The sequence below is a fragment of the Bos indicus x Bos taurus genome, chromosome 13, assembly GCF_003369695.1.
Source record: "Bos indicus x Bos taurus breed Angus x Brahman F1 hybrid chromosome 13, Bos_hybrid_MaternalHap_v2.0, whole genome shotgun sequence".
NCBI classification, from domain to species: Eukaryota; Metazoa; Chordata; class Mammalia; order Artiodactyla; family Bovidae; genus Bos; species Bos indicus x Bos taurus.
Window position 1 is genome coordinate 7,303,736 of NC_040088.1, and position 18,009 is coordinate 7,321,744.

The 18,009-nt window shown below is 47.2% G+C and overlaps 2 protein-coding genes across 13 annotated transcripts in view; one reads left to right on the forward strand and one right to left on the reverse strand.

The window, feature by feature from the left end:
- Positions 1 to 12,745, forward strand: part of SULF2 (sulfatase 2) — a 125,932-nt gene extending 113,187 nt beyond the window's left edge. For 3 of the 7 annotated variants that reach the window (XM_027558336.1, XM_027558335.1, XM_027558337.1), the window contains exons 12-21: positions 5,962 to 6,178; positions 6,280 to 6,376; positions 6,820 to 6,914; positions 7,774 to 7,833; positions 8,277 to 8,446; positions 8,633 to 8,775; positions 9,799 to 9,922; positions 10,541 to 10,574; positions 10,817 to 10,870; positions 11,812 to 12,745. In XM_027558336.1, coding sequence (XP_027414137.1) covers positions 5,962 to 6,178; positions 6,280 to 6,376; positions 6,820 to 6,914; positions 7,774 to 7,833; positions 8,277 to 8,446; positions 8,633 to 8,775; positions 9,799 to 9,922; positions 10,541 to 10,574; positions 10,817 to 10,870; positions 11,812 to 11,842 — 1,025 coding nt within the window. In that variant the 3' untranslated portion in view covers positions 11,843 to 12,745. The remainder of the gene's footprint in view (positions 1 to 5,961; positions 6,179 to 6,279; positions 6,377 to 6,819; positions 6,915 to 7,773; positions 7,834 to 8,276; positions 8,447 to 8,632; positions 8,776 to 9,798; positions 9,923 to 10,540; positions 10,575 to 10,816; positions 10,871 to 11,811) is intronic. The other 4 variants (XM_027558339.1, XM_027558340.1, XM_027558338.1 and 1 more) reach the window with 3 other exon arrangements.
- A 517-nt stretch (positions 12,746 to 13,262) lies between these two features.
- The window catches only part of NCOA3 (nuclear receptor coactivator 3), a 122,483-nt gene continuing 117,736 nt past the window's right edge, over positions 13,263 to 18,009 (reverse strand). For 3 of the 6 annotated variants that reach the window (XM_027558332.1, XM_027558331.1, XM_027558330.1), the window contains 3 exons: positions 17,601 to 17,775; positions 16,984 to 17,125; positions 15,328 to 16,671 (listed from right to left, as the gene is read on the reverse strand). In XM_027558332.1, coding sequence (XP_027414133.1) covers positions 16,660 to 16,671; positions 16,984 to 17,125; positions 17,601 to 17,775 — 329 coding nt within the window. In that variant the 3' untranslated portion in view covers positions 15,328 to 16,659. Of the gene's footprint in view, positions 16,672 to 16,983; positions 17,126 to 17,600; positions 17,776 to 18,009 lie in introns of all 6 variants that reach the window. The other 3 variants (XM_027558329.1, XM_027558334.1, XM_027558333.1) reach the window with 2 other exon arrangements.

The following is an 18,009-nucleotide window of genomic DNA, read 5'->3' on the forward strand; positions in this document are numbered from 1 at the left end:
GACACAAGACTGATTAACAGGAGGGGAAAATATAATTCATACACACAGAGGTCTCCTAGAAGTGTGACCTCAAAGAGACCGAAGCAGACCGTTTATACATCATTTTTAGATGAGGAAATAATTATTTGTGAATATTTAATAGAACAAAGGGACTGCTGCTTGGGGTAGCAGCCTAGTGAAGAAGTGGTCTGTTGAGTTTTCTTAGCCTTGAATCCTCTGACTCTGGTGATAAGGATGCTATGTCTCTTGGTGTAGGGAGGGGACCTTCACATAGAGATTTATTTCCCACTTTTCTGGGGGAAGAGCAGTGTGTGTGTGTGTGTGTGTGCATTTGTCTTTCTTAGCCTGTAGGTCATTTGCCTGATAGTATCAGTCAGGAATAAAGGCAGGTTTAAAAACTGAGTGGAGAAAGGGTAAGGGGCATTTTGAGAAGCCATTTTCACAGCTCTGTCTGCCCTGTTTCCTGACAGTCAGGCCTCAGTCTCCCAAGCCTGGGCTGAGCTGTGACAGCAGCAGCGTTAGAAGCCGGGTGACTAGCTATAATAGGGCAGCACTTATACACCCATTAGCACTAGGAGAACCTGCAGAAGTGAAGAATCCACGGAATCTCCACATCGTACCAACCGCATGGCAGACTCCAGAAGCATCTTGGAGTCCGTAAAAAGTTCCCTCTGGTCGTTTACACGCTCAACAAAGAGCAATGAATTTGGCTGCCTGGGCTCATCTCACAGTGGACACAGAACATGCCTCAAGTCATTCACATGGGGGAAACGCAGCATAACTGGTTACTATGTTTCTCTGCAAATTTCATTTACAGGGGAACATCACAAAATTGAAGTAAGTCTAAAGGTGTCTGAGAGAGCATCTCATGGCTTTGAGACCATTCCCATAGTTGCGAGGCTCCCGTGTGGCATGGAGTGGTGCTCTCCACCATCAGGGAGGAGGGTGAAGGAGCCGGATTTAGGGTATTAACTGTGGAAGGTGATGGGTAGGTTAAGAGCCTGCCCACAGGTTGTCTCTCTCCACATTAAGTGCTGCATCCACTGAACTTGTAAGCTAGCAGACACAGCATGGAAAACAGATATGAAGGGGAGCCTATGGCTAGAGAACTAGCTTTGTAGTCACTGTGGACACGCGGTACGCTTGGGGCATGGGGGAGTAGCTGGTGCCGTAGAGTCTAATTGGCATGAGAAATGTGGACAGGACTTAACTGAGGCAAAAGGCTGCCCTAGAATGCCTGCAGCAATCCTGCCCTCTTCATTGCTGTGTAGATGGTATCACCAGGAGCTCCAAGTGTGGCCAAAACTTATTTATAACATTTATTTTTATTTATTCGCGTGTGCAGGATCTTTTTTTTAATTGCAGCGTGTAGGTCTAGTTCCCTGACCAGGGATCGATCTGTGCCCCCTGCACTGGGAGCACAGAGCCTCAACCACTGGACCACGAGGGAAGTCCCTGAACAGAACAAATTTAAAGCTTTGTAGAGGAGCAGAATTTGCCAGCCTAAAATATGTCTCTTTGACCTATTATTTTGAGCTGGTTATTTTCTAGGAAACAGTAGACACGGGGGGAAACTCTTCAAGTCAGGTGGGAGGAGGGTTTTTTTGCAAGAAACACTGATGTTTGTTAAGGAATAATCTCCATTTGTAATGATGTCGCCCTGTCCCTGGAAGAGGAGGCTGATCAAATCTCTAGAAGCTTTTCTCCATGGAGATGGCCAGAGCTTAAATCTGTGTCACAGTGACCCTGTTTACTGCTGTTTTTCCTGGTTACCTCTAACGACTGGCTCTCCCCACCCTCGACATCCTCATTGGCTGAGGGTGTATTTCAGGCGGCAGCTTCCAATTTTTCTGGGTCTTGCCCATGGATACATGTTATTAGACTTTTGTTTGATTTTCTCCTATTACTCTGTCTCACGTCAACTTAATTCTTAGACCAGCAAGAACAACCTAGGAGGGGAGAGGAAAACTTCCCCCCCAAGGCTATGCCAGTCCTTGTGACCTGTCTCCCTTGAAAGGTAAATGCAAAGAGAAGCTGTGAATCAGGTGCGTGGGAGCGAAGAGGAAGCTGACCCAGAGCTCAGTCACCTTAAACCAGGCTGGGTCAGCGTGAGTTGAGGTGAGGGAAACAGCTGGCTTAAGGCCGCCAGGGTATTACAGGCATTTCTGGTTCTTAGGTCTTATGCAAATCGAGAGATTCGGTTCCCATCTGAGCCAAATTTGCCTTCTTTCTTCACTGGTAAGATTGGAGAATGGCAGGGTGAGGAAGCAAAGACAAGCACACCTAGGTCTAAGATTGGAGAGTCTGTCACAGGGTTCACTCCTCACTCTGCATCTCTGCAGAGGCCTGGGTCATGCATACAGGCTCAGCACTTCACGGGACTCCAACTTCATTAGCATGTGTGACCCAAGGACCAACTGGGATATCTGGTAAAGACTCATCCTCTTCAGAGGAATCTAAATCAGCATGAGTTCCTAATATGAAAAATGGGGGTTTGGGTCTTGGTCTGAGGGCAAATAAACAAAAAAACACCTTTCTCATTATGAGTGTCATTAAATAACAAATCTCTACCGAGAAGGTTTGCTGTTAAGCAGCTGGAAATTAGATAGGATGGGTATTAAGAGGCCTTGATAGATACTAGGGTGGGCAGAGATGTGGTAATGCAGTAAGTTGTCCAGAGATTGGATGCTTGGATAAATCAGAAGTGACAGGTAGAGAATTAAGTCCACAGTCGCCTCTAGGGTCCAGCTGAGGGCCAGCTGACCCCATCTGAGAGAGAGTTGTCCCTCAGAAGGAACCTTCTGGGTGTGCTGGGGCCCAGGGGGCTTGATCCTCCAACTTTTCTGGAGTGTAGGACAAGCGTCTCTTCCATTGTCCCGATTGCTTTTAACATCTGCAGTTGTCTGGAGGCAAACAGGAAGAGCTCTGAGTGAGCTGGAGTTGCTCTCAGGGTCATGCTTTTGTTTTCTAGTTTTTAAACTGGCGTATAGTTGATTTAGTGTTGCGTGTCGGGTGTGCAGCACAGTGACTCAGCTGTGTGGGTGTATTTCATATTCTTTCCTACTATGGTCTATTACAGGATGTTGAATACAGTTCCCTGTGCTATCCAGTAGGGCTGTATCTGTTTTATTTATAGTAGTTTATATCTGCTAATTCCGAACTTCTAATTTATCCATTCCCCCACTCCCTTTCCCCCTTGGTAACCTTCGTTTTCTATGTCTGCGAGTCTGTTTCATAGATAAGTTCACTTGTGCCTTGTTTTAGACCCACATGTAAGTGAGATCATACAGTATCTGTCTTCACTTAACACGGTAATCTCTAGGTCCATCCTTCACTTGTGCCTTGTTTTAGACCCACATATAAGTGAGATCATATAGTATCTGTCTTCACTTAACACGGTAATCTCTAGATTCATCCATGTTCCTGCAAATGACGTAGCTTCATTCTTTTTTATAACGGAGTAACATTGCATTGTGTGTGTGTATGAAGTCTCACCTGTTCTTTATTCATCTGTCCATGGACGTTTAGGTTGCTTCCATGTCTGAGCTACTGTAAACAGTGCTTATCAACATCGGGCTGCATGTATCTTTTCAAGTTTTCTCAAGATATGCATCGAGGCATAGGATTGCTGAATCATATGGCAACTCGAGTTTTCTAAGGAACCCAAGTTTTCCATAGTGGCTGCACCAATTTACATTCCCACTAATGGCTGTAGGAGGGCTCCCTTTCCCTGCACCCTCTCCAGCATTTGTTATCTGTAGACTTCTTAATGATAGCCATTCTGACTGGTGTGAGGTGATACCTCATTGTAGTTTTAATTTTCTCTAGTTGATGTTGAGCATTTTTTCATGTGTATGAAAAAATCTGTTTTCTCTTTGGAGAAATGCCCATTTTTTGATGGGATGGTTTGGTTTCTTGTTATTGAGTTGTATGAGCTGCTTATATACTTCGGAAATTGATCCCTTGTCATTGGTAGCATCATTTCCAAATACTTTCTCCCAGTCACTAGACTGTCTTTTTGTTTTATGGTTTTCTTTGCAGCACAAAAGCTTGTAACAAGTTTAATTAGGTCGTGTTTGCTTATTTCCATTCTATTGCCTTGAGACTGACCTAAGATAACCCGGTACGATTTATATCAGGGATGTCTTGTCTATGCTCTCTTCTAGAAGTTTTATGGTGTCATGTCCTGTGTTTAAGTCTTTAAGCTATTTTGAGTTTATTTTCGTGTATGGTGTGACAGTGTGCTCTAACTTCACTGATTTATGTGAGGCTGTCCAGCTTTCCCAACACCCCTTGCTAAAAGACTGTCTTCCTGCACTGTATATTCTTGCCTCCTCTGTCGAAGATTCATTGACCATAGGTGTGATGCTTTTCGTTTTCTAAAGGTTCATATTGCAGGCCAAGAATTATTGCTTTCAACTTTTTTTCCCCCTGCATTCCTGAAAACTATTCGCAAAGGACTGAGCTCTAGCTTTCATTCTTACACTAAGTGGCGGCCTAGACAGCCAAACACACTATTGTGAATTTGCTTTCTAGTGTCAGGGATACGCTTTCCCACTAGAGCAGACTTGAAGAGCTTTCATACACTGGAGCTTCTGAGCTAAGGGCAGTGTGCCTTTGAAAAATTTGCATGAAATGTTCAGAAAGGCTTTGGGATGCTTTCCTTCCAAGTACAGAATTCAACCTTGGACCAATTAACTTTAGGGAGAAAGGCCTAGCAATCACTCCTATCACACCTCGACTATCAGCCTCCAGCCGGGATTCCTCCTAGTCATTTGCAGGAGGCCTGGGAGGCGTTCTCATGTGTAGGGGCAGAGATAAGAGTTGGACCATTTTCTAATACCGTTCTTTTCCCCCACCAGCTGGGTTTCAAAGAACTTGCATTCAAAATAATCAGTATGCCATTGTGTTGTCTTGGGATGGCCTGCTCTGAGCCCCAGCACCTGCGTGTCCTCACAGGTGATTTAGAGCTTAGAAAAAAACACTTCTCAGCCCCACCTCACTGCCCTCCCTGAGGAAAGCATCCAAGACCAGAGACCTCCCCAACGCCTCCCTTTCTGATCTGGGAGAATGTGCTGCTTGGCTCTTTTGTCCAGTTCAAATGAATGTTGTTGTTGTTGTTTTAATTTTGTTTTCTGAGGATTTACTGTGGTGTAAATTCACATATTACATTAGTTTCAGGTATACAATGTCACGATTTGATGTCTGTATATACTGTGAAATGATCACCCCAAAAGTCCACTTAACACAGTCACAAAAAATTTTTTTGAAGATCTACTCTTCCAGCAACTTTCAAAGATGCAGCACCGTATTATTAACTCTGGTTGCTGCACTGTCCACTTCATCCCCAGGATGGACTTACAACTGCAAGTTTGTTAATACCCTTCTGACACTTTCACCCACCCTCCCCTCTGCCCCAGCAACCTCTGATCTGTTTTCTGTCTGTATCTATGAGCTTGGTTGACGTGAGATCATGCACTGTCTTGTCTTTTTCTGACTTATTTCATTTAGCACAGCCCCCTCAAGGTCCACCTCTGTTGTCACAAACAGCAAGACTTCCTCCTCTTTTATGGCTGAGTAATATTCCATTTTGTGTGCATCCATCACTGGGCACTTAGACTGTGTCCGCCAATTGGCTCTTGTGAATAATGCTGCAGTGAACACGGTGGTGTAGATACCTGAGTTTAGTGTTCGAATCCTCCATTGTGTGGACATCCCAGATGGTTCATCTATGCACAGCTCTTCCTGGAGATTTACCTCAGGCCAGTTCCTCCTCAGCTCTAAGATGTCAGTTTCCCCAGCTGAATCACCTAGAGGTCCTTTCCAGTGGGATCTAAAGCCAGCTTCCCAAGGGGTAGGTTTCCTGAGCCCCAAGCTTGGGAGTGCAGCCCTGTCTGAATCAAGGGTCCGCTGCACAGGGAGCCTGGCCTGCCTTCCCAGCCTCCCCTCTGATGCCCACAGAGTACAAGGCCAGCTACGCCCGGAATCGCTCCATCCGCTCGGTGGCCGTCAGGGGGCACCACGTCAGCCTGGACGACACATCCCAGCCCCGCAACCTCACTAAGCGGCACTGGCCTGGAGCCCCTGAGGACCAAGACGACAGGGACGGCGGGGACTTCAGTGGCACTGGGGGCCTCCCGGACTACTCGGCCCCTAACCCCATTAAAGTCACACATCGGTGAGAGTCCAGGCAGGGATCAAGGAGGCGGGCTGGGTCCTCAGCAGGGGCGTCCACAACCCCCCACCCAAGGGCCCCACGTGACCCCTTCTCTCAAACAGGTGCTACATCCTGGAGAATGACACAGTCCAGTGCGACCTGGACCTGTACAAGTCCCTGCAGGCCTGGAAGGATCACAAGCTGCACATTGACCACGAGGTGAAGGAGTCTGCACCGGGAGGGTTCTCGCCACCTCGAGCTCAGCAGGGCCACTGGCCAGAGCAGGAAGCAGGGAGGCAGGCCCAGGGGACAGAGTCCCGCAGGATCCTCACCAGGGCCTCAGACAGTTCCTGCTGGGGGACGAGGGGCAGGGAAGGACCACGCAGCCATGACACACCCCTCTATGATGTACAAGATGCTTACTCCACACTCAGCCCTTCCTTCCAACAAGCCTGGGGGGAGGCCTTCAAGTCCTCCAAGGGCTCAGCTGGTTCTCGGGCAGGACAAGACAGGAGAATGACCTTTGGTTCCTTCAGCAGGTAGAACCAAGGACCCACCTCAGAAACCACAGACACAGGCAGCAACTGGGGGCCCTGCCAGGCAGGCCCTTCTTACCCAGCCCCCGAGAGTCTCACGGCCTCCTTTCCTACTTCCTCCTTCAGATCGAGACGCTGCAGAACAAAATCAAGAACCTAAGGGAAGTCCGAGGTCACTTGAAGAAAAAGCGGCCAGAAGAATGTGACTGTCACAAAATCAGGTGAGAGGCCCCTAGAGCCCCTGCAGGATCGCTCCTAGGAACACAGCATCCTCTCTGTGACTTCTTCCACTATTTTTATATTCCTTGCTTAGAGTAAACACAATAGTAACCAGGAATAATGCACATCCTGTTACCACCCAGACGTCCAGATTTCATGCCCTGCCCACAGGCAGCCCGACTGTGGAACCAGTTTCCCAGAAGGAAAAGTGCCTCCACAGACAGCCCTTCCAGGAGCAGCCCACATGGCCCGGGACCCACTTTACCAGATCAGGGAATCCCCAGCCCAAGGGTCAGAACTCAAAAGCAGCGCTGTCCAACCACACCTCTGTGGTGATGGAAGGCGCTGGACCTGTGCTGTCCTGTTTGGTGGCGGCCAACCTACCACCTGTGATTATAGAGCTCTGAATGGCAGCCACTGTAACTGAATCACTCGTTTAATTAAAATTGAAATAGCCCCAGGTGGCTAGTGGCTACCACAGTCCCGGGCTGCCTTTCCAGAAAGGGCTTACCCACTGTGGGTTTCCCCAGGGCTGGCCCTGATCAAGCAAAAGCTGGGCGGGCAGGGGAGCTGGAGGCAACCCACCTGGAGCCAGGTCCAGCCTCCAGGCATGGTTAACTTACACCTACCCTCACATTCTGTGTCTGGCCGAGGCCTTCAGCCAGGGTCTCTCAGCTCACGCATGGAGGAAGGAGCCAGGCAGGCAGGAGGCTGCCACCCTGGGGATAGTGTCTCCCTAGCATGGCCCAGGAGGAGAAACGGGGGTCCCAGAGAAGCACAGTTTGCAGCCACCCACTAGGGTGGCCCTGGGCACAGTGTCTGAAGGCTGGGCTGGGGGGGGGGGGCGGGGGTCTGTTGCAGTTACCATGCCCAGCACAAAGGCCGCCTCAAGCACAAAGGCTCCAGCCTACATCCTTTCAGGTAAGGGCAGCTGCAGGCCCTCCTGAGAAGGGGGCCCTCCCTGAAGCTGAAACAAACAAGGACAAGCAGGTCCTGGCCTTTCCCTGGGAGGCGCAACAGGCCCTGCAGAGCCCCGACTCCCAGATCAACCCTAAACCTGGCTCCAGGCACTGCCTATGGGCAGAGCGGGTTATGGCAGGGCAGGGCAGGACACAGGCCCCCAGAGAGGACGTGTGAGTAGGAGGCCCAGCAATCTCCTGGTACCATCCACCCCTGCGCTGCTTTGGGAGCTAATACAGGATGACAGGAGCCTCATCTGGCCCCAGCCCTGCCCTGCACCAGCAGTAGGATTTGGAAGGCCCTTTGGGAAGTCTCCAGGGCCGTGCCCACAGCTCCCGGGGCAGGAAAAGGCTCCCATGTGGGGCTGGGGGAGGTGTGAGGGGTGCGGCCCTGTGTGCCCCTAGGAAGGGTCTGCAGGAGAAGGACAAGGTGTGGCTGCTACGGGAACAGAAGCGCAAGAAGAAACTCCGCAAGCTGCTCAAGCGCCTACAGAACAATGACACGTGCAGCATGCCCGGCCTCACGTGCTTCACCCACGACAACCAGCACTGGCAGACGGCACCCCTCTGGACGTGTGAGCCAGCCAGGCCCGGGGCGGGGGTGCTCCTCCCAGGGGTCCCAGCATCCCCTCAGCTTGTGAGTGCTTCCTGCCAGGCCCTGTGGGTCTTTCAGGAACAGGTCCCCCAGCAACCTCAGGCAGGACAGGAAGGGGCTGGCGGCCGGGCTTCCCCAGCTCAGGGCTCGCGCTCTTCCCTGGCAGTGGGGCCCTTCTGTGCCTGCACCAGTGCCAACAACAACACATACTGGTGCATGAGGACCATCAACGAGACCCACAACTTCCTCTTCTGTGAATTTGCAACCGGCTTCCTGGAGTACTTCGATCTCAACACAGACCCCTACCAGGTAGACAGCACAGGCTGGAGAAAGGGGGCCGTGGGGTACTTACTACAGGCCTTACCAGGTAGGCAGCCCGCGGAAATGACCAACAGCTTTTCCAAGTCCCACGGAGTCCCTAAGACAGAAGTGAGGAGAAGCCACCGGGAAGGCTGAGGTTCAGTGTGCCACCCTGCCTGCCTGCCTCCTCCCAAATCCACTATCTACTGACTGATCACCCATAGACTCTTTATTCCAACTTACCCACCTGGGACCGTTGCAGCAGGCTTTGTGGGATCTTGGGGAATGCCTAGAACCTGGAGCTTCAGGGGTTCTTAGGGTCAGGCCAAATCCTGTAGACCACAGGCCTAACTAACGATCACGCAGCCCTTACTCTGCGCTTCCATGTATTAACCCATCTGAACACGCACGAGACTGAAGAATGGGACTCATCAGCCACAGAGCCTGGTGAGCAGAACTTGCCTGTCCCTCATAAAACATGGTCATGACCCAGCTTCAGCATTAGAGCTGCTCAGTAGCATGGTCTTGGCACTGTCCAGTCTTCTATAGAAAAGCCTGACAGCAATTTTTTTTACACCCTTTTGTAAATGCCAGCAACTGTCTTGTTTTGCTATTAATTACCATATAGGCCACCAGGCATCCCCGTATTTTACAAAAAGGGTTGACTGAGCTGGTAGGTTAGTGGGTCACAGCAGTACCTGGACCAGGACACTCACCCAGACCTTTGCTAAGTAGCTGCCTTCCCATCAAGAGGACCTGAGAGGCTGGGAAGGGCTTCTTCCCAGGCTTGGTATGTTTGCTGACCGGTGGTTCCAGGAGTTCAATGTGAAATCCATGGTGGTTTTTGAGATTTCGTGCACATGAGGCTAGAGGCAACTGTTCCAAACCCCAGCCTTTGTGGAGGTGGATGTCACCACCCCTTACCAGCCACATACTCCCCACCTGCCCAAATCAGGCCCCCTGGTTGGTAGAAGTCGGGGGGGGGAGCCTCCCATCCTCATCTCATTGATAACCTACCTTTTTTCCAACCAGTTGATGAATGCAGTGAACACCCTGGACAGGGACGTCCTCAATCAGCTACACGTGCAGCTCATGGAGCTGAGGAGCTGCAAGGGTTACAAGCAGTGTAACCCCCGGACCCGGAACATGGACCTGGGTAAGCAAGTGCCCCAGGGTGGAAAGAGGTGACCACAGGAGGGGACTGAGGAGGGCCCATCTGAAGAGTGAACTCAGAATCACCAGGAGCTGGTGAATTCTCTAACATCCACCAGCCATGTGCCACTTTTATGGTGAATGCCATCACTCAGATTTATCACTCTGTGCCCGCCAGAGTGCTGAGTGTTTTCTAGGCATTAACTGACAGGCGTTCCGACAACCCTCTGAGGTGAATCTGCATGTCCTCGTTTAGTGATGAGTAAGGGGACTGGGTCCAGAGCCCACAGTTGGGCTCTCCCCACTGTCCGTCCTCAGTAGCACAGGTGTTTACGCCCACCCATGGGTCCCCCACCATGAATGACCACGGTTAGTGCTGAATGTCTGTGACAGGAGCCTGAACCTGATAGAGAGGGTCCCAGAGTATATGTCCCCGACAGTGTCTTAGGGACTGCTGGGAATTCAGGCCCCTCTGTCTAGGGGCCACTACAACATCATGGGCTTATGACCAAAACACTAAGTGTTTTAAAAAAGACGAGAGACAGTTATAAAGTTTGTCCTTGCTGGTGCCGTTTTTGCCCTAAAATTATGTTTCCATGTTGTACGTTTCTCTGTCCTTTAGGACTGAAAGATGGAGGAAGCTATGAGCAATACAGGTATTGCTTTTGCTTTTAAAGCCTGAGAACTGCCCTGTACGGTGACCCGTCCTGTAGTCTAACCTCAGAGGTTGCACGTGTGAGGTTGGGGTGCTGCCCTATCTCTGATCTGCCAGGGCCTGGCTCACCCACCAGCGACAGCTGTCCCCTAAAAGGCCTTCTTCGTGTAGTTCTCTGGGGGTCACTTTTTCTTTCTTGGTGATGGTTAATACTCTTTCTCCTTTTGACACTTGAAAACGTAGGCAGTTTCAGCGTCGAAAGTGGCCAGAAATGAAGAGACCTTCTTCCAAATCACTGTGAGTTGAGGAACCAGTTTACCACTAGAGAGCTGGTCTGACCCGGTTCGCTTTGCCGAGGCTGTTCCCCATGCATGCCCTTTTCTCATTCCTCTCGTCTGTCCTCATAAGACGGGAAGCAGTCGTGTCAGTCTTTCCAGTAAAATAACCTACTTGGATACACCGCATGTACTAGATCAATACTTCTTGTTCTCCACATCATCATCTCTGCTTTGGAAGCTCAAGGCCTCCCTGAGAGGCTCAGAAGCGTGTCAGTTGGCTGAGTACCAGGCATCTTGAAGGCTGTGGCTGCCGAGCTGCTCCCTGGTCCATAGTGTCAGCAGCAAGGTGACCTCATTAAATGGTTTCCAGAACACCCATGCTACAAGCTCACCCACGCTAGGGTCAGCAGAGGCTATGAGGGGCCAGGAGGCCGTGGCAACCTGGAGAAGTCACTCTGCTTTAAAGAGAACAGAATGGGATGCAATTTGAATCCTCTGACTCATTGAGAAAATGCAGAAGTGCAGATATATACGACAATTTGTTAATGGTGGCAACTAGTCTGATGTGACTTTACCTTGCAGGCCAATCACGCCCGTGGTGAGCTGCCATTTGTAACCTCCCCCTCATTTTCTATCATTATATGCATGTAAGTCTGTGTGGCTTTAACAGGAAAATAATAATGGGCCAATTAAGCATTTCTTTGGTGCAACAAGAATCAGAGTACTTCTCACATTCCTTAGCCACCATCCTGTCCAGATCCTTAAATGACATCTTTGCCAGTCACTATGTGTGAGCCAACAACTGACAGTCTAGACAATGAGACAATAGCAAGCCCTGTCTGAGGGATCTGGAATTAACTCCTTCTCAGCAGCCACATCCTTGAAGCAAAGCTGACTCAGCTGTAGGGCCGATTAAGAAATCCTTAGGCAGCATGATACACTGTCTGCTTTGTTCTACAGGGGACAGCTGTGGGAAGGCTGGGAAGGTTAAGAAGCACGAGCTGGACCTCCAAAACCAGAGGCGTCACCTGTACAATGAAAAACCCTGAATGATTTCCAGCAGACCTGTGCTGTTAGCCAGGAGGCCGAGACACACGGAACCCACCTTCAGTCAATGCGGCAGATTCTGGACGACAACCAACGGGAGCAGTGAGACTTCCGGAAGTCCATGCTTGTCCCTGCTTTTGCTTTGGATTATACCTCACCAGCTGCACAAAACGCATTTTCATATCAAGAAGTCACCACTAACCCTCTCTGAGGGGCTCACAAGGGAAGAAGAACAGAGAGATTTTCTTGGAAATTTCCCCCAAGGGTGAAAGTCACTGGAATTTTTTTAAATCACAGGGAAAGAACCACCCTGTTTTAAATCCTGTTATTCTTTTGGTTCGTCACAGAGGAGGAGGACAGAGGGAGGAAACCGTGCACCAAGTTTGACAGTGAGTCACAGCACAAAAGACAGGAATTTCTCTCACCCTATAACCCTGGCTGCCTCTGAAGACAATGACTTCAATGTATATATGTGACTATTTACATGTAACCAGCTCGGAAACTTCTAGGGGAATCTAATAAGAAAACCCAATTTTCAAGAGTGGCGGTGTTAATAAATGGTGTGGCCCGTGTAAAAGAAACCCCTCGCAGTTGTGGACATTCCTCTTCCTGACCAGATGCCATTTCTCCCAGGATTCCTTCGTTTATCTGTCCCAGAACTGATGTTTTTTAAAGTCCTGCAAAGACAGGAAGTTGATGTATGCCCCAAGTTTTAACAAAATTGTATTTGTAAAGGAATTTTGTAGTCTACGTATTGTCATACAATGTTGAAAAGCCCAGCCAATGACCAGCACTTGGCATGAGGTAACCTTTGACATTTTTCTAAAAGGCCATTTCTTGGGAGTTGTTTTTTGGCGTGTTTGGGTTTTTTGTTTTTTTTTTTTAAAGCATTTGAGATACTACCAGTCAACATCTTTTTGGAAGGAAGACACCTTGGGTTTAGATGGTTTTTTAAAAAGGGCTATATGTGGTTATAAACTGACTAGAATTTACCATACTTTGGGAACCTTATCTGATATCACACCAGCTTTAGGATCACACTTTGTAAAAATAATGACCAACTACAAAGCCACTCACCTTAGCCAGCCCTTCGTGTACCAGGCAGTCCGACCAGTAAAGGCAGCTGTGGGAATGCTAGACTGGGAGGAGGAGGGAGAGAAACTGCATCTGGCTCCGCACATTTCTCCCTACCACGTGACCCCCTAGGCACTTGTCTTGTGTAAGCAGAGGGCCACGGTTCTCAAGATTTCTTTTACCCTCACAGAAACCTTTATCCATTAGCTGAAACACAATTTCTTATATTTTACCCTGAATTCGACTGGGATTTAAAAAAAAAAGAAAAAAAAAGTGGCACGCTCTTGGCCTTCAATTTTAAATAGAAACCTTTATTTACAATGATGTCCAAAATGATCAAAGGAGTCATAGCTTACCACTCAACTGTCTCATAAGTTAGCCCATGTGGTTTGAATTCTCTGCAGTGTAAAGCATGATTTTGATTTTTTACAAACAACATTTAATGTAAACTTGTTTTAAAGTGAATTCATTCTCAATACTGTAAGTCAATTCCTGAGAATTTAAATCTTGCTCTCAGAATGACATTTCCATCTTCTCCTTTCAAAAAAGAGAGAGAGAAAGAAAACACCCTGCTTGTGATTATACAGTCTGCCTTGGAGCTGAACGGCAGCTCCTGCTCTTCTGCAGAGGGGACAGTTCATCTGTCCGAGCAGTTTTACTACTATGAATTTCCCACTTGCAAACAAATGCATGGCTTCTGCAAATAAAAAGGGAGCTAACTGGACAGGCATATGGGTAACTGGCAACCCATTCTGTTTCCTTCTCAGCTGCATCAGTCCATGGATCACGGAACTTACAGGACAGCAAGCCCACTATGTTCTGTAGTGCCCACCCCATACACCCCAGTTCACCTCAGACATTAAATACTGATTAAGCATCCTGCTGACTGATATTTACACCTTTCCATCAAGATGCACGATTTAGAAAAATGGCATCAGAATATGAACATTAACAATGGATTTCTATTTGTTTTTTAAAAGGAAGAAATGTTATCTCCTTTATATCATTTTGATCTTTATAAAATATATATATTTATATTTATATATCTTTGGATTCAGCAAAAAAGTAGGTACTGGAAATATCTCACATTCTAAAAGCAGATGAAAACGTTACTTATACTGTTCACCCAACAGATACTAAGGTTTAAAAAGTGGTGGGAGCGGGGCAGAGGAGAGGTAGGCAGCAGAAATACAAAAAATTATCCATAAAAAATAAAAGGGGAATTAAGGTAAAAACAAATTATCTCAAAGACTGCCATCTATTAAAAGAAAATCAAAATCTTAAATTTGCACCAATGAACAAGTAGAAAATATAAAAACTTATAATAAACTTCACTTTTCTTCCATATAAAAAGGGGGTGTTGCCTTCCACTTAGCCTGGAGTCAGAACGGACTGAGAAAAAGAATCCCAAAACTGAGTTTTTAATTAAAGTCAAGAAAGGTGAGAGCACCATTCTATTTCTCCCCACATACATGCAACTTTAAGAAACGTTCAGATACACCTGATGCAATTGTGTCTAAAAAGAGACTCTTACTCAGCTCTTCCTCTGTCTCCAGACCGGAGGATGCATTATCTGCAAAGTGCAGGCCCCTGGGATGGAAGCTAATGGATTTGTAGTCTTAGATTTATTTTTAACCAGGTGGGGGGGATGCGAAACTCAAATCCACTCTAGTGGTGTTTCTGGAAATACAGGTTTCACTTGGTCATACGCAAGTCAAAGAAATCAAATGATCTTACCTTCAGTGACACCTAGAAAGATTGGCTAAATGAGTGAAAAAAATTTTAACTGGCTCTCAGTTATTGCTAAGAAATGACACCAAGGCTAACAGACATTTGAAAATCATAGATAGTCTAAAAACCCCATTTCATTCAACTGCTTGAACCTGATAAAAAGTAAGCTAGGTAAAGGGAATCAAACTTGACTTTCTTCCCTATTCCCAGCTGACAAGTGGCAGCAGCAGAAGGGGTGGTGGAGGAGAGGGATACAAAGGCGCCCAGTCAGACCCTGGCTCCGAATCACATGAATGTGGCTGCTCTGCAGACTGAACTCTTTAGGAATAACCATGATGCTACTTCCTCCGATTCTCAGGACATCACAGTAGGAGAAGGACAAGACAGCTCAGCAGATGTGGTTTCAGCTGAGCAGAAACCACACATCAAGGATTCTACGCCTGAGAGCTCAATGTGGGATTCAAGTCCTAGCAACCAAAACCTTAGAGCACTCCTAAAATGGATGAGAAGATGACGCGTTCAATTACAAATATATACATATACCATGACTTGCTATTTATGGACTGCCTAAAAATCCAACATTCTTCTTTGGAATCAAATTGCTTGATCTTTTAAAATTCTTGATTTTTTCTTAAGTTTATTTCCCCTTGTCTGTTCTCTCCCCCCAAATTAACGAAGTGCTTAGTTCTGGTAGAGAAATTGTTTTTAAAAAATGTAAATGCCTACATTTAAATGATCGCTTTAAAAAGCATTTAGATTAAGAGACTGAACAGGAGCGAGCATCTAAGGCTAGGGGCAAGGAAAACCTGTTGGCCGCAGCCCCTACCCCAGGCCACAAAATTCAGGGCACGACTTCTGTTGGTAACCTCACCACACTGAACTTACTGAAACTGACAATGTTAAATATTTAGCTTCACAAACTCTGTAAAAATGAGTTGTTGTGGCCTACAAAAAAAAAAAAAAAGGTATATACATATGTTACATCATACAATAATCTTAAAGGTCATATTTACAAAAGAAAATCTATTCACAGAAACACTGCGAAATTCTGATTCAGAATGCAGTACCTGGCCTTGGGGTTTCTGCAGTTTATTTTCAAAAAGCATTATTGCTCTACCATATAGGCAAAGGGTGAAACCAGTACTTTTCATAACAACAACAAAAATCATAGTTCTTGTCCAACAGGTAAGTTTAGACAACAACTAGGAATGTGGTTCACCATTCCTCAAGACCAAGAGAATATTGCATGTATCCATTACTTTTTAAATAAAGTGCACTCAGCTGCACGTCAGCAAGTGAAGAACTGCCACTGCTGCAATTAAATACTGTCGTCTGTTTTCCCTTCTGCAAAGCCATCTGACACCAAGGACAATTCCTGGAGGTGAAGTATTACAGACGTTAGGGGCAGATAAAAACCCTTTTTAGGAAAAAGCCTAGGACAACCAAGAGGAGGCTGGGAGCTATCCTTAAAGGAGAACCTGGAAATGCCACCTTTATAAGACAGCCTGTGACAAAAACCCTCGAATGTGGACCATGCTCTTCACCCAGTACTGCAACTATCAAGAAACTCATCTCTTGATTTCTCCAATGTTCTCTGGCCTCACCTCTATTTTTTCCAAAGACTCTGGACAGCCAAGCAGAAAAAAAGTGACACAGGACAGTTTGTGATCAGTAACACTCCGTACCTCCAGAATCATATCCCCAAAAGGCAGAATGCCAAAAATATTTGTTTTAAACACCATGATACATAGGAGGAGGGAAAGAAAACAGGCAGATATCACACTTCAGGTTAAAATTCAGTCCTGCTCAAATGACATCACTTGAAATACCGTTGATGGAGATTGGAGCTGGTCCTTTCTTCAAAGCTGGGTGCCTAGAACAACGATTCACTACTCCCGGTAATCCTAGTGCAGTGTCTTGTACGGTGATTTCCTTGGACGTCATGGCGTAGACAGGTCAGCAATATTTCTGTTGGCAACCAGAAGAAACATGAGTAAAACACACGCTTTGTCCAAAAGAAAAGAATCCCTATGTCTCCACGGATGGCTTGCCACATGGCTCTGGCTGACTGACTCAGTCCTTAGATACCAGGTTTCTAAAAGTATCAAATGGCCCAATACCTTCAAATCAAAAGTTTTTTCAAGCATTATATATTTTAAGTTAAACATCCAAGGTAAAAATCTACCTAGGACCTTTACATTATCATTGAGGCTTTGGTTCTCTCCAGAGAACAGGAAAAAAAAATGTTAAGGGGAAGGAACAGAACCCCATACCCTATACCTGATCAGGACCCATGGGCATGCCAGCCATGGGCATGGCGTTCATGTTCATCTGTCCCATGGGACCACCGCTGCCGTTCATGTGCACCATACTGTACGCTGCAGGATTCCCCTGGTGGGCAAACTGCTGCTGGGGAAAGGTGCTGTGAAGAAAAGTGGGAAATTACCTCCTGGGTCACTTTCAAAACACAGGACAGGCACACAGAGACCACCACAATTCTGTCAGTGTTGCTATACTTAAGCAGAGAACATGAGCAAGAAAACTCAGACAGCCTGTCTTCTCTCTTTCACAGTTGTCTGTGCTCATACCCTTGTGGATATGCACACAGTAGGAAGGTGTCTCAGAATGGATGAGCCAAATAACACTCTCTAGTATCAGCCCAGGCCTTTGGATCTCCCCATCCAAACAGGCTTGGCTGCAAAACAGAGACTAATTCCCTGAACTTTCGACACATTCTAGTGGCTGACTTTCAAAGTCCCTGTTCTAGGAATTTCCCAGCAGTCCAGTGGTTAGACTCTGCACTTTCACTGCACAGGACCTGGGTTTGATCCCTAATCAGAGAACTGAGGTCCTGCAAGCCTGGTGCCACGGCCAAAAAAGAAGGCCCTGCTCTTCACCTGTTCCGGGCCAGGGTTCCTGACGGCCAGCCCTTCATTTCTGATGACTGATACATGGGTGCGGTCTGAGGATGCTGCATCATGGGATTCTGGGAAGGACCCATTCTTGATGACATCATCGCATTGGGAGGACTAGGCACTCGACCAAAGGCTGGATCTGGTTGTTGTCCCATCCCTTTAAAAAAGAAAGAAGAAAAAGAAGGTACAACGTTCAAATGGAATATCAGCTTTCTATAGAAACTTGAGGTTCCTTTTTTTTTTTAAGGTGGGGGAATGTGGTTAAGTATAAGGTATAAAGATGCTGCTGGTCAGTAATTCTTGCTTCTCCACAAGGTGACAACCAGAGCAACAGGCTTCCCATACAGACACCCCCCATCTGGATCCCCCAAAGGGCAGCCACCCCAGTGAG